Source organism: Rhinatrema bivittatum, chromosome 3 (genome assembly GCF_901001135.1).
Source record: "Rhinatrema bivittatum chromosome 3, aRhiBiv1.1, whole genome shotgun sequence".
NCBI lineage: Eukaryota > Metazoa > Chordata > Amphibia > Gymnophiona > Rhinatrematidae > Rhinatrema > Rhinatrema bivittatum.
Window position 1 is genome coordinate 863,302 of NC_042617.1, and position 14,957 is coordinate 878,258.

At 45.5% G+C, this 14,957-nt stretch overlaps 1 protein-coding gene across 3 annotated transcripts in view; it reads left to right on the forward strand.

Annotated features, from left to right (window-relative positions):
- PPP2R5D (protein phosphatase 2 regulatory subunit B'delta) overlaps window positions 1-14,957 on the forward strand; it is a 374,106-nt gene that overhangs the window by 60,574 nt on the left and 298,575 nt on the right. For all 3 annotated transcript variants that reach the window (XM_029592779.1, XM_029592780.1, XM_029592781.1), the window contains exon 4: window positions 2,026-2,225. In XM_029592779.1, coding sequence (XP_029448639.1) covers window positions 2,026-2,225 — 200 coding nt within the window. The remainder of the gene's footprint in view (window positions 1-2,025; window positions 2,226-14,957) is intronic.

Genomic DNA, 14,957 nt, shown 5'->3' on the forward strand with positions numbered 1-14,957 from the left:
AATTTCTCACATGGAAGACTATCTTTCTTATAGCCATTACATCAGCTAGAAGGGTTAGTGAGTTACAAGCACTTGTCACGTATGAACCTTATACAAAGTTTCTCCATGACAGAGTGGTTCTCCGAACACACCCAAAATTCCTTCCTAAGGTAGTTACAGAGTTCCACTTAAATCAATCCATAGTTCTACCCACATTCTTTCCAAGACCTCATTCTCACCAGGGGGAAAGAGCTTTGCACACCTTGGACTGCAAACGTGCATTATCTTTTTATCTGAATCGCACTACGTCCCTCAGAAAATCCAATCAGCTTTTTGTATCTTATGATCCAAACAAACCGGGTAAAGCAGTGGGAAAGCATACTCTATCCAATTGGTTAGCAGATTGCATACAGTTTTGCTATGAAAAAGCAGGCCTTCCTCTTCAAGGGCGAGTAAAGGCACATTCAGTAAGAGCAATGTCAACCTCAGTAGCATATTTTCGTTCAGTGCCAATCATTGACATCTGTAAAGCAGCAACATGGAGTTCTCTTCACACCTTTGCAGCTCATTACTGTTTGGACAAGGAAGGACGGCAAGATTCAGCCTATGGACAATCTGTCTTAAAGAACTTGTTTCCAGGTTAATCCCAACTCCTTCTACAACCAACCTGCTGTGATTTTCGGCTGCATCATTTCCTCAAAAATGCATTATTGCTACCTGCATGGACAATGACTCAGCCTCTAGCTTGCTAATCACCCATATGTGAGGACTAGCATCCTGCTTGTCCTGGGATAAAGCAAAATTGCTTACCTTGTAATAGGTGTTATCCCAGGACAGCAGGATGTAGTCCTCACAGAACCCACCCGCCACCCCGCGGAGTTGGGCCTCAGACTTTTATTATTTTACTTTGCTGACGCTTATTGCTACATACCAGACTGAAGTGAGACCCCTGTGGCAGGGAATATCATGGCATGCCGGGCATGCTCAGTAGCCCCAGGCTGCCAGTTAAAAGCTTCTAGAAACTTTGCCAGAAGTTTTCCCGCATTAGGGCTCCGTGAATGACGTCACCCATATGTGAGGACTACATCCTGCTGTCCTGGGATAACACCTATTACAAGGTAAACAATTTTGCTATATCTCTGTATCACTCCATGGTGCATCCTCATCTTGAGTATTGTGTGCTGTTCTGGTCACTTCATCTCAAAAAAGATATAGCAGAATTAGAAAAGGTACAGAGAAGGGCAACTAAAATGATAGAGGGGATGGAATGATTCCCCTGTGAGTAAAGGCTGAAGAGGTTAGGACTCTTCAGCTTGGAGAAGAGATGGCTGAGGGGGGATATGATAGAAGTCTATAAAATGAGTGAACGTTACTCAGTTGTTTACTCTTTCAATGAGTACAAAGACCAGGGTACATACAATGAAGTTACTAGTGATACATTTTAAACTATATATTTTTTTACTCAACGCAAACTCTGGAATTCATTGCCAGAGGAAGTGGTGAAAGCTATTAATCACTATACAATTGTTCCTTTGTAATCTACTGCCTTTCTTTACCCCTAATCAACTTTATCTAAAGTTACAGACTAAATTATTTCTTCTCTGGTTGATTTCAGTTCCATGTATAGCCTTCTGTTTGCTGCATTGAGTTCCATGTAAACCGATGTGATGTTCCCAACGAATGTCGGTCTATAAAAACTTTTAAATAAAATAAATAAATATTAGTGTAGCTGCATTTAAAAAAGGATTGGATAAGTTCCTGGAGGCAAAGTCCATTAATTATTATTAAGGTGGAGTTGCAGAAATCCGCTGCTTATTCTTGGGATAAGCAGCTTGGAATCTTTCTAGCCCTTGGGATCCTGCCAGGGACCTGTGACATGGCTTGGCCACTGTTGGAAACGGGATATTGGGCTTCATGGACCTTTTGGTCTGACCAAGTATGGCAAGTCTTATGTTCTTATGTTAAAATTTTATGTCCCAGCACTTTCCTCCTGCTCATTTGGGGCTGGGATTACTTCTAATGCTTTGTCTGTTTTCTTTCCTTCAGACTCTCCCACACATGAGCGAGAGGACCTCTTTGTCCAGAAGCTGCGGCAGTGTTGTGTTCTTTTTGACTTTGTGTCAGACCCGCTCAGTGACTTGAAGTTTAAGGAGGTGAAGCGTGCAGGTCTGAATGAGATGGTGGAATATATCACTCACAATCGCGATGTAGTTACCGAATCCATCTACCCAGAGGCTGTCCTCATGGTAAGCGCAAGGAAGCAGTGGGAATTCTTCATGTTGACCCAGAAACTTATAAAATGATGTGAAGGACAAAACCCATACTCTGCCTTAGTGCTAAGCTGCAAACACTCCTAACAGCATCTGAAGATAGTCCATAAAAGAGAGAGACTTTCCTGAAAAAGTGCTGCATATCATCTTTTTTTTGGCTCCCCTGGGGGCCTGCCTGTTGGTAGTTTTTGATTCTTTTGACCTTGCAATAAAGGTATTTCTTTTATGGACTGTTCTCTGCTGCTTTGTTTGAGTGGATGTGGCCTGTAGCTTTACCAATGGCTAGTGCTGTTGTGTGCTAATGATGAGGATTGTAGAAACTTATACTGCTGTTGCTTATGCTGGACTTAGTGGTGGGGCACTGTGTGTGTGTGTGTGTGTGTGTGTGTGTGTGTGTGAAGCTTGTGCTGAGGTGTGTGTGTGTGTGAAGCTTGTGCTGAGGTGTGTGTGTGTGTGTGTGAAGCTTGTGCTGAGGTGTGTGTGTGTGAAGCTTGTGCTGTGGGGTGTGTATGTGTGTGTATGTGTGAAGCTTGTGCTGTGGTGTGTGTGTGTGTGTGTGTGTGTGTGAAGCTTGTGCTGTGGTGGGGCAGGGTGTGTAGATGTGTATGTGTAGGGAAACTTCTATTGCTGCTGCCTGTGCTGCACCTGTTCTGTAAAGTATAGAAACATAAAGTAAGACTGCTACTGGGTCAGGGTGTATCTGCTTTGGGTTCAGGTATCTCTGTGTAACTTTGTATTTTGATATGGTACAGGTAGAATAACTGCTGAAGTTCTCAGAGGATAAGGGTGACATTAACCGATGGAGCCCAGTACAGAAAACTGAGTTTCTCTGAGCAGGCTCTGGCATGCAATATACCACATGTTGATCTGGGGTCCTCTCAGTCTTTTCTTATCCATGGAGCAGGTATCTCATAGTCTTCATCAAAGCTGCCACAGACTGATCAGGTGGTTATCCCTGGTTCCTTGGAAGAGGAAGCTCCCCTGGCGACGGAGGTGGCCTCAGGGTCCAGGCCCCCCCCCTCCCCCCCCCCGGCCAGCCAAGTCTTTTCCCATACCACTGGCCAAGAACTGTGCACCTCAGGATCTGTCTCCTGTTGATGACAGTGAGGATGATGATCCCCATGACCCCTCTCCTTCCCTCCAACCCGTCTCCTCCTGATGGCAGAAATAAGTCTCCCCTGGAAGATCTCTTAATTGTAGTCTTTGTCAGGTTGATGGCAGAAGCCATCCTTTTTACATTTCAGACAGAGGAGGATACCCAGAACAAGATGCTGGATATTCTCCACTATGTGGAGTCTCATAAGGAGATTGTGGCAGTCACTGTGCACGAGAACCTTATGGAGTTGCTGATGAGGCTGTGGGAAATCCCTCTTGGTGGCTCCCATGAATAGGAAGGCGGACACGATATATCTCATCCAGAAGGCTCCCAGATTCAAAAAGGGACAGCTGCCACGCCAATCACTCGTGGGTTGAATCCACTCTCAAGAAGGCCAAGTGCCTTTGGACCCCTTCTTCTTATCACCTCCGTGGAAGGATCAGAGGGCTATGTATTCAAGGAGCTATGTTTGTCCACCCGCATGGCGGCCTACCGACTCTTCATGGGCCGGAGTATGTGGGGCATCCTGAAATAGGTGCAGGAGGTGGCACAGCAGCTCCCTCAACAGTAGCAGGACACCCTCCAGTCGCTGGTGCACAAAGGACTAGAATGCAGAAAACACAGGGTCCTTGCGAAAGGCAGCAGGGAGAATCTCTGCTGCAGGGATTGGCAGATTTGTCTTGCTCAGGGCTTCTGATCTCAGTTAGGTGGTGTAGAAATGATTCGCTGACGTACCATGCACAGGAAAGAGTCTCTTCGGAGATAAGGTGAAGGATGCAGTGGCCCAAATTCACGACCACCATGTGAAACTTCAACAGCTCTCTGCTCGTACTCAGGACTCGTCCTCCTAATCCAGGATGCCTTCGTGATCTGGCTTCAGTAAGTTTTCCTTCCACCATCTTGGTCCTGTCAGTAGTAACAGGCCCCTCATAGCTGTCCAAAGCAACCGAGGGCCCCAAAGCTCCAGCTGGCGTCTGCCAACTCCGGGGGTGAGGTTTTGACTGGGCTGAAGAGAGTAGACAAGACCATCACACCTGTGGCAGTGGACCTTCAGTCGGGGGTAGGCTGTGGTTTTACGCCCAGTATAACCTCGGACCAGTGTGTCCTAACCATCATTTGCAGAGAGTACAAATTAAACCTACTGAGTGCCCCACCAAATTGTCCTCCAAATCCATTTTGGGTACTGGCAGCACATCAGGAAGTGCTTCTGTCAGAGCTCGTCTCCCTCTTAACAGCCAAAGTAGGCAAGCTTATTCCACCAGGGCAGAGAGGGTGGAGATTTTATTCTTGGTACTTCCTGATTCCAAAGAAAGCAGGGGGACTGCATCCCATCCTAGACCTAAGGGCCTTGAACAAGTTTCTAAAAAGAGAAATGTTCTACATGGTTACCCAGGGCACTTTGATCCCTTTTCTGCAAAAAGGAGATTGTCTATGCTCTTTCAATCTAAAATATGCATATGCTCACGTTGAAATCTTGCCTAGCTACTGGAAGTATCTCTGAATTATGGTGGGAGAACAGCACTTCCAGTACAGCGTTCTGCCTTGCTGGTCGTTACAAAATGCCTGGCCGTGGTGGCAGTGCACCTTCACAGTCTGGGAGTCTATATGTTCCCCTATCTGGACAATTGGCTGGTGAAGACTACCTCTTGGGCAGGGGCCAAAGGGTCCATGCTTCGACCCTTCGGATTTTGGGAAATTTCCAACTTGGAGCAGGGGGGTATCTTTCCAGATTCCTCTGGTTCAAATTGCCCTAACCACGGATGCATCCATCCTAGGCTGGGGAGCCCATGTAGATGCACTCAGCACCCAGGGGCACTGGTCTACCCAGGAATGTCTCTGTCAAAATAACTTCCTGAAGCTCTGAGCAATCAGGTACGCGCTGTGTGCTTTCAGAGGTTGGCTGTCCAACAAAATTGTGATGTTCCAGACAGACAACCATGTGGTGATGTACTACTTTAAGAAGCAGGGAATTATATGTTCTTACCTCCTGTGTCAAGAGGGTTCCAGATATGGTCCTGACCCTCTTCCGAACAATGTATCTGGCCGGTACAGAGAATGGGATAGTGGACAGACTGAGTCGCTCCTTCAGAACTCACGAATGGTCTCTGGATTAGGGGTAGTGAATTGGATCTTTTGCCTCTGGGGAAGTGCAGAGATGGACCTGTTCGTGGCTCCTTGGAACATGGTCTCTTCAGTTCTGCTCAATGTACAGGGCCCTTGACGATCTAGCATCAGATGTCTTTGTCCTTCATTGGGGCCAAGATCTTCTGTACGCGTATCCTCCAGTTCCACTGGTGGTGAAGACTGTTGACTCTCAAGGAGGACAAAGGGACTATCTTTCACCACATCCTCTGACAATGAATTATAGAGCTTAATTATACATTGAGTAAAAACATATTTTCTCTTCTTAGTTTTAAATGTATTACTCACTACTTCATTGTGTGTCCCCTGGTCTGTAGTTTTTGTGAGAGTAAACAACTGATTGTTTCTTGTTCCATTTCACTCATGATTTTAAACACCTCTATCATATCCCCCCTCAGCCGTCTCTTCTCCAAGCTGAACAGCCCTAACCTCTTTAGTCTTTCCTCTTTGGGAAATTGTTCAATCCCCTTTGTCGTTTTGGTTGCCCTTCTTTGCACTAGAAAAGAACTTACCTAGCTCCCTGCTCGTCTTTTTTTTTTCTTTTTATTAGGCACATACTCATAAAAAAAAATATATATTTTTTTCCTGGCTTTTAGTCAAGGCACAAACACTTGGAGTTCACAATTTCACCTCTCCCCAGTCTCAGCTCCCAAAATTACCCAGCTAGCAATACTTACCAGTCCTCTTCAGTCGCCAGCAAAATCTTCCTCTCCTCTCAATACTCCCTCAGGAATTAATTACATGCCAGAGAGTCAAAGTTAGTCGTCAAAATTAAGCTCTTCCTAAGATGTAAATTCTGTGTGGGAGACACATCCAGTACATTATATTCTCTATCAGCAATAAGTTTCCAAGCGTTCATGTCTCTCTCTGGCTTGCTTTTCTGCCTAATTGTGGTTTTATTTTCTCATTCTTAAGTCTTCTCTCTGTTCCTTTTTTTCATTTTATCTCTCTCTGGTGCTTTTTCCTTCTTCTTTGTTTCTTTCCTTGATTGGATATTTTAATACTTTCACTTTCTTTTGATGCTGTCGTTTCTCCTCTTTCTCTCCTCCATTCATCATTCCTTCTCTTCCATTATCTCTCAGAATTCCCCACCCTCAGACCCAGCATCCTCTCTGCCTATTCCTGAGACATTTCTCCATCTCTATCTTCCCAGTACCTGTCCTTTCTCTCTCTCTCACTCTCCATCATCCTGGCCCTTATCCAAGCTCCTTTTTCCCTCCTTCCTCTCCATCCCCCGCTTGTCCTTTCAATCCTGTCCCTGCCAGCAGGAGCAGCACTGTATAATACTGTCAGCATCCTGTTCTCACACTCCTTACCTCCCTTAACATTCACCATCTGTTCTACTGCATTCCCCCTTCCTTTCCCACAAAATACATTCTCACCAGGCTGTACCCCTGCCCTGACTCCCTACTCTGCTGTCATACGAATCCCAAGTCCTGGCCTGGAGCAGTGACGCTCCAAGTAAACAGAGCACAGCACAGATGAACCCTGTACTCCAGGCAACAGGTGGAGGTTGGAGAGGGGCTGGAAGAGGGAGCAGAGAATCTTCCCTGTCATTCACTGCTGCTGTGTGGACTCTGTACTCCTGCCTCTCCTCTCTGGTCTCCCTCAGTGCTGATTAACTGGTGCTGAAACAGCAAGCAAGAGATGTGGGGCGCTGTCCGATAGAATGCAGCTTGAGCCTGGGGAGGAGGAGCTTGCTGGGGCGCTGTCCAATAGAATGCAGCTTGAGCCTGGGGAGGAGGAGCTTGCTGGGGCGCTGTCCAATAGAATGCAGCTTGAGCCTGGGGAGGAGGAGCTTGCTGGGGCGCTGTCCAATAGAATGCAGCTTGAGCCTGGGGAGGAGGAGCTTGCTGGGGCACTGATATAGTGTATCTGCATTTCCAGAAGGTATTTATTAAGGCTCCTTATGAGAGCTTTCTCAGGAAATTAAAAAGCTATGGGATATGAGGCAGTGACACTGGAGTGGTATCTTGATAAAAGACAGGAAACACAGTAGAGCTAAATGTTTAGTTTTCCCAATAGAGAGAGGGAAATAGTGGAATGCTCCAGTAATCTGTATTGAGACAATTTTTGACATTCATTTTTTTTTTTTAATCAAGAAAAGGGATCTGAGTTTTTTGTGACGAAATAATTTTGTCATCTGCAGATTCAAAGTAGTTAAAGCACAAGCTGACAGTGAAAAATTATAGGAGAACCTTATAAGACTAGGGAAAATGGTGATGCACATAGAGAAAAATAATCCTAACCAAAGGTACACAATGCTGAGTTCCATGTCCCAAGTCACCAGCCAGGAAAAGGATCATGGAGTCCTTGGACAATACTTTGCTGCACATTGAGTGGAGGATTTCAGTCGAGGAATGATTCATAGAAACACATTAAAAGACCATTATGACCTATCTAATCTGCCCATCCACACCAACTGTTTCTTTACAATCCCTAACACTCCCTCGGAGATCCTCCGTGTTTATACCATGCCTTTTTGAATTCAGATTTTTCTTTGTTTCCACCACTTTTGTGGGTCCTAAAGTGTTCACGCCAAGAAGAGCATTATTAGCGTTAACAGCCACCTTTCAAAATGTTATTTATACTTATATTTTACTATCTAATCTTCATTTCCCTTCTCATTCCAAGTTATTGTTCTCCCTTGTTTTATGTAACTGCTTTTCTGCACTTTTGTTAAATGGTAAAGTTTCACCCCTGTTTCTTGTGAACCAGCATGATGGGACCACCGTCTTGAATGTTGGTATATAAAAAACTTAAATAAAAATAAATAAAATAAGAAGAGGGACTTTACTATCAGTGGGCCCCAGGGATCTGGCCTTCAACTGGTTCTTTCCAACATTTTCATGAGTGACTTTGCAGAAGGATTGTTGGCAAAGGTTTGTTTTGTGGATGATACCAAAATCTGCTACAGTGTAGACAACCGGGAAAATGTGGAAAATTTGAGGAGGGATCTAGCGAAGCTTGAGGAATGGCCTAGAGTATGGGTTGAGATTTAATGCTAAAAATAAAAATGCAGAGTCCTGTATTTGGGCTGCAAAAACTAAGGGAGATGTACAGTTTAAGGGGTGAAATTTTTCTAAGCACGAAAGAAGAGCGGGTACTGAGGGTGATTGTATCTGCTGATCTTAAGGTGGCCAGACTGGTGGATAAGGCATTTGCAAAAACCAGAAAGATGCTTGGCTATATAGAGACATGAATGGTCAGCAGAAAAAGGGAGGTGATATTGCCCCTGTATAAGTCCCTGGTGAGACCTCACTTGGAAATACTGTGTTCAATTCTGGAGACCACACCTTCAAAAGGATAGAAACAGGATGGAGTCTGTCCAGAGGGGTGATAGGCCCTGATAGGCGGTGATAGGCCGCCATTATAAGTTTTAGAATGTACAAAGTGTTCCTATACTGCACCTTGGCAGACCAGAAACATTGATACCTTCAGGTCGGAAGAATCCTGAACAAACCCTTTAATGGCGTTAACGAGGCGTGGAAAGGATGAGTCTGTGTCCTGGGACCACCAAGTAAGTAAATAAACGAAATTCCGAACCGGACCCGAGGGTTTAGAACCCTAAGCAGACAAAAAACAATTAAGAAGGAGGTACTGGAATGTCAAGAAGCTGGCAAGTGATAGTTTAAGACTATATCAATAAGTCAGAAAATACCTTGAAATTGTACAGAGTACATGTGCGGTTGGCAAAACCATCAAATGGATTGTGCAACTGAACCCTGCATCTTCAAAAACTGTAACTGAGGAGATTAACATCAGAGACCCTGGAAGAACATATATATAATACAACAACAAAAAGGGGGGCGTCTATAGTGGCTAACTTACCAAAGGTTGTAGTGAAAACCTTAAAGACTCAGACAGAGGGAACTACCGATGAAAAATTGAGCTTTTGAAGGCGGCTTCGAAGCGGTCCTGCGCAAAACAATGTCATGTGATCTTGATTGGCAGTACGGCGAGGGGACAGTAGTGTAGCCAAGTGAACAGGATTACAGAGCGGTCCTACGCAAAACAATGTCATGTGATCTTGATTGGCAGTACGGCGAGGGGACAGTAGTGTAGCCAAGTGAACAGGATTACAGAGCGGTCCTGCGCAAAACAATGTCATGTGATCTTGATTGGCAGTACGGCGAGGGGACAGTAGTGTAGCCAAGTGAACAGGATTACAGAGCGGTCCTACACAAAACAATGTCATGTGATCTTGATTGGCAGAACTGCGAGGGGACAGTAGTGTAGCCAAGTGAACAGGATTACAGAGCGGTCCTACGCAAAACAATGTCATGTGATCTTGATTGGCAGTACGGCGAGGGGACAGTAGTGTAGCCAAGTGAACAGGATTACAGAGCGGTCCTACGCAAAACAATGTCATGTGATCTTGATTGGCAGTACGGCGAGGGGACAGTAGTGTAGCCAAGTGAACAGGATTACAGAGCGGTCCTACGCAAAACAATGTCATGTGATCTTGATTGGCAGTACGGCGAGGGGACAGTAGTGTAGCCAAGTGAACAGGATTACAGAGCGGTCCTGCGCAAAACAATGTCATGTGATCTTGATTGGCAGTACGGCGAGGGGGACAGTAGTGTAGCCAAGTGAACAGGATTACAGAGCGGTCCTGCGCAAAACAATGTCATGTGATCTTGATTGGCAGTACGGCGAGGGGACAGTAGTGTAGCCAAGTGAACAGGATTACAGAGCGGTCCTGCGCAAAACAATGTCATGTGATCTTGATTGGCAGTACGGCGAGGGGACAGTAGTGTAGCCAAGTGAACAGGATTACAGAGCGGTCCTGCGCAAAACAATGTCATGTGATCTTGATTGGCAGTACGGCGAGGGGACAGTAGTGTAGCCAAGTGAACAGGATTACAACAATATAAAAATACGTAGATAACCAGCAGGACAGGGATGTGATCCCAAAAGAAGATAAAAAGGAAGCTGAAAATAAACAGGACTAAAAACCAGAACAGATGATTATTTAAAAGAAAAACGGCAGGAAAAAATAACAGGAAAAAATTAGAAAAAGAAATAAAATGCGGGTAACCCACTCCTTGCCGCACATTAATATTTTGTTGCTATATTTCTAAATGTGTGTGCTCTTCACTCCGCTCTCCTTGCATGCTGATCTGGGTACTTACAGGGAAAGGAAAATGAGTTCTTACCTGATAATTTTCGTTCCTGTAGTACCTCGGATCAGTCCAGATGCCCACCTATTGAGAGTCCACTGGCACTGTCATTCTAATAGGCCTTAGGCCTTATTTTTTTCTGGCTCTCTTTTTTTTTTTATCGGAAGGAGGGTATAGGTCTATCCTTCTCCTACGCAGAAAGTTCACTTGTTTATAGTTATTGGTTACTTAATTCTTCCTTGTCCGTTACTTGACATGCCTGTTTAATAATCTTATCAGATGCTTGGGTACTGTCTTATACTGTGGATCTAGGTTAAGAGGGATGCCCTCAGAGTTTTTCTCTGTCTCCATCTGCTGGAAGGGAGGCAAAACCCAGCAGTCTGGACTGATCTGTGGTGGTACAGGAATGAAAATTATCAGGAAAGAACTAATTTTCCTATGTCTTTTTAGCAGGTTTTCATGTTATTTCACAAAGTAGCTGGCAGGGAAGGAATTCTGAAGTGCTATTACTAAGGTTATATCAGAATTTGAATATATTTTTGCATGGTGAGTTGAAAGAGGAAATCCCTAACTTTGTCTCTATAAACTCCAGAAGAGGTCAGAACTTTCTGAGGTTGACAGTGAAATGCATGAGTTTGATTTGAAAAACTGTGTGCTACATATGCATATCAGTCCTAGATTTCTCACTGATGCAGTAAGCAAAGATTAAAAGTTTTGTGAAAAAAACATTTTATTATAATTTATAAGCAGTTATTGAAATTAAAAGAATTATTTCTCCTGCATCATTTTCAAGAATAAAATGACGAGGATTTTTTTTTTTTTTTTTTAGTATAGCTGTTAAGTGTAGTGTGCAATGTATCATGCATGTGAGCCTCATCTGTCAGGTGTGTCATGACGGAAAAAAGGTTGAGAACCACTGCTGTAGTGTGTTTTTGAGTGAGGAAATCTTGCATTGCTGCTGTTCATGCTGTACCTGTTCTGTAGTGTGTGTGTGTGTGTGAGGAAAACTTGTATTGCTGTTGCCTGTGCTATATGTCGGGGATGGGGGGAAAGAGGAGAGTTTGCACTGCTGTTGCCTCGACTGTACCTGTTGTGTGTTTGGGCATATTTCCTAGCATGTAGACAGATGGACTCAGGACCAGTGGGTTTATGCTCCGCTGCCAGCAGATGGAGACAGAGCAAGCTGACGTCACAGTATATATAACCCTGCAGTGACCCCAGCCTTCCAGTATTGTCTGTCTTCAGCAGATGGTGGAAGTGCATCTCCCTATGGGGATTGCTTTGAGTTTTTTGAAAGGAGAAATTTGGAATTCTGAATTCAGGAAAAGAGAGCCTCGCTCTACTGTGGTGTTACCTATAGGTCCCTCTTCCAGTTGAGAATTCCTGAGGCGATTTCCGTGGTCCCTCAGAGGTGTGCTTTGGTCCGTAGTTGGGTTTATTTATTTAACATTTTTCTATACCGACCTTCAAGGTTGAATACCATATCAGGTTGGTTTACATCGAACAGGGGGTAGATAAATATAAAATAAGGAACAACTTTTTATAATTAGAGGAAGCAAAAAAGCAGAAAAGTTACATAAAACAAGGACCATGAACTTGGAAGCTGATTCAGCTGGAAGAAGAAAGGCCTTAAGAGGGTATTAAATTAAATACAGTGAGTCATGTCCGAGTCTGGTCTAGAGCCAGTTAACTAGTAAATGAGGTGAATATTGGAGGAGCTGGTTTCCCAGCGTGGACTTAGCTGCTTGTTTAGCTGAAAGGCAGTGGGTGCAGGAGGCCAAGCATGGCAGTGATGGCAGATGCCGTCTCCCTCCACAGCCGGAGACTGTCTCTGTACTCAGCTGGTAAGCGCTGAGCTCAAGTAAGGTTTAAAAAAAAAAAAAAAAGTTTTACTTGAATCAGAGACAGAGGAGTTTAAGAACTTCCTCCATTCTCAGCGTGCTGTGCTGACGTTCGTTGCCGCTCCTGTTGGGGTTGGGGAACCTGGCAGCCTGGCGAGTTGAGCGGCCCCCTGTGGACTAGGCCCCACACAGGCTTGTTTCTTGTATGCTGTGTTTGGTAGGCTGCAGCAGCCATTTCCGTGCGCACTTGTGTGTGTTCTGCTGCCCTCTATAGGCCGTTGGTGTGTGCAATGTATTAGCTCTGCACAAGTGTTGTGTGCTCTGTTTTTGAGCGAGCGTTATACGTGCACAAACATTTTTACGTGCTTAACTAGGCACACAGGTTGTGGTTGCAACTTGCTGTGATTTCTTCTAGGCTCTTATTTTTTGGGCGCATTTCATTTTTGAGCGTGAACCTTTCCAACACATGTTTACCGTAGCGATTTCACCGGTAAGCAAGAAGCCTTAAGCGTCTTTCTGTTTGTGTTGCCTGTCATATTAGGGCTTCTCAGCCTGACCTGGCTTCTAACCTGTTTTAGCTCTGCTCAGATGCTCAGGGAGAGTGGTCTTTCTTGGATTTTGCTAAGCCTAGCTCTTCCCATTCTGATGATGGGGTTGGTCATGGCCTTGACTAGGGGGATGCCAGATCTTGTTTCTCCCTTGACTGGCTCTTCCACTGGCAAGGACAGTTCTGTGGGACCAGCTCCAGTTCCTTCTGGGCTTGGTCTGGAACCCGGCTGCTTTTTCTTGGGTGGAATGTTTTCAAGGCTTACAAGCCTTTCTTCAGGGCAGTCCTCTGCTTCCCCCATTTCTGTCGAGTCGGACCCTCAGTCGGTGGCTCCTCTCTCTTCCAGTCCTATGCTTAAGTGTCGGGGCTTGCCTCAGCTCCCTGCGGGTGTTCCTGACAAGTCTCCATATGGCACTGATGGTGAGGTTGATCCTGATTCCCCGAAAGATGGGGGCAATTCCTCCAGGGCTGGAACCATATTGAACGATGTTGCGGTTCTTTCATAGGGATGAACTGCTGGCACTGATTTCCCAGACCTTGAAACAGCTGGGTGTTCCATGTTCGGATTCTAGTCAGAGTCGAGGAAGAATCCCATCTTGATTTTTTTACGTAAAGCCTCTTGGTTTTTCCCCAGTAATGGATGCCATCCAGGAATTAATTGATCTGGAATAGGGTGCTCCAGAGGCAAATTTTTAAAGAAGGTCAGGCATTGGAAGGCCTGTACCCCCTAAATCCAGCTGTGAGAGAGTGTTTGCGTTTTCCCAAAGTGGATACTCTGGTATGTGCTGTTCCTAAGCAGATGACTATCCCTGTAGAGAGAGGAGCGGCCTTGGACCTACATGATAGAATGATTGAGGCTATTCTTAAGCAAGCCTTTGAGGCAGTGGCGATGAATTTACAGATTACCTCAGTTGCACCCTAGCGGCGAGATCTTGTCTGCTTTTTTCTCAGGAGGTTGATGAGTCTGGAGGGAATTCCAGAGCGGTTATGGAGCCTGCTGCTACCTTTTTAACAGTCGCAGGCTGTGATTTGGTCCGGACATTGCCCAGAGGAGTGGCTTCGGTGATAGTGGCCAGGCGTCAACTCTGGTTGTGAAATTGCTCAGCTGACAGAGCTTCTGAAGCCTATCTTACCAAGATGCCCTTTAAAGGCTCGCTCTTGTTTTGGAGCGAATTGGACAAACTGGCTAGTAAGTGGGGTGAGTCTCCAGTGCTTCAGTTGCCGGAGGATAAGAAACAGTTATAGTGCCCCTTTGGTATGAGGGGTCATTTCAGGGGTTCCAGGTGTTTTCATCCCTATGGAGGGATGACCTTTCAGCGGACTCAGCCTTTCGGTAGGTCTCAGTCCTTTCCCAAGAGAGGAGCGTGCTCCGGTGGTGGACCTTCCCGAGCCTCCCAATGAAGGTTTGCCGACCCACCTTCTGGAACAGGAAATATGGGGACATCTCTCTCTCTTTTATTGGAGGTGGGTTGAGATTACGTCGGGCCAGTAGGTCGGGAGGTGATCCGCGAAGAGTATGCATTAGAATTCCGCAGTATTCCTCGGGATGTGTTCATGGGGTCCCCTTGCCACTCCCCACAGAAGAAGCAGGCAGTGGAGTTCACACTTCAAAGGCTCCTCAGACTGAGGGCTGTGGTTCCAATGCCCCCCTTGGAACTCCAACGCTTTCTACATTTTACAGTGTTGGGGTGCAGTTATCGGTTTCGGGTGCTGCCTTTTGGTCTAGCTACCGCTCCAAGAACATTTTCCAAGATTATGGTGGTGGTAGCGGTGGCCTTGAGAAAAGAAGGAATCCTAGTGCACCCATATTTGGGCGACTGGCTGATTCGAGCCAAATCTCAGGAAGAGAGCTGCCTGGTGACACACAAGGTGATCTCATTGCAGGAGCTCGGTTGGGTGGTGAAACTGAACAAGAGCAATTAACAACCATCCCAGTCGTTGGAGTATCTGGTAGTCTGG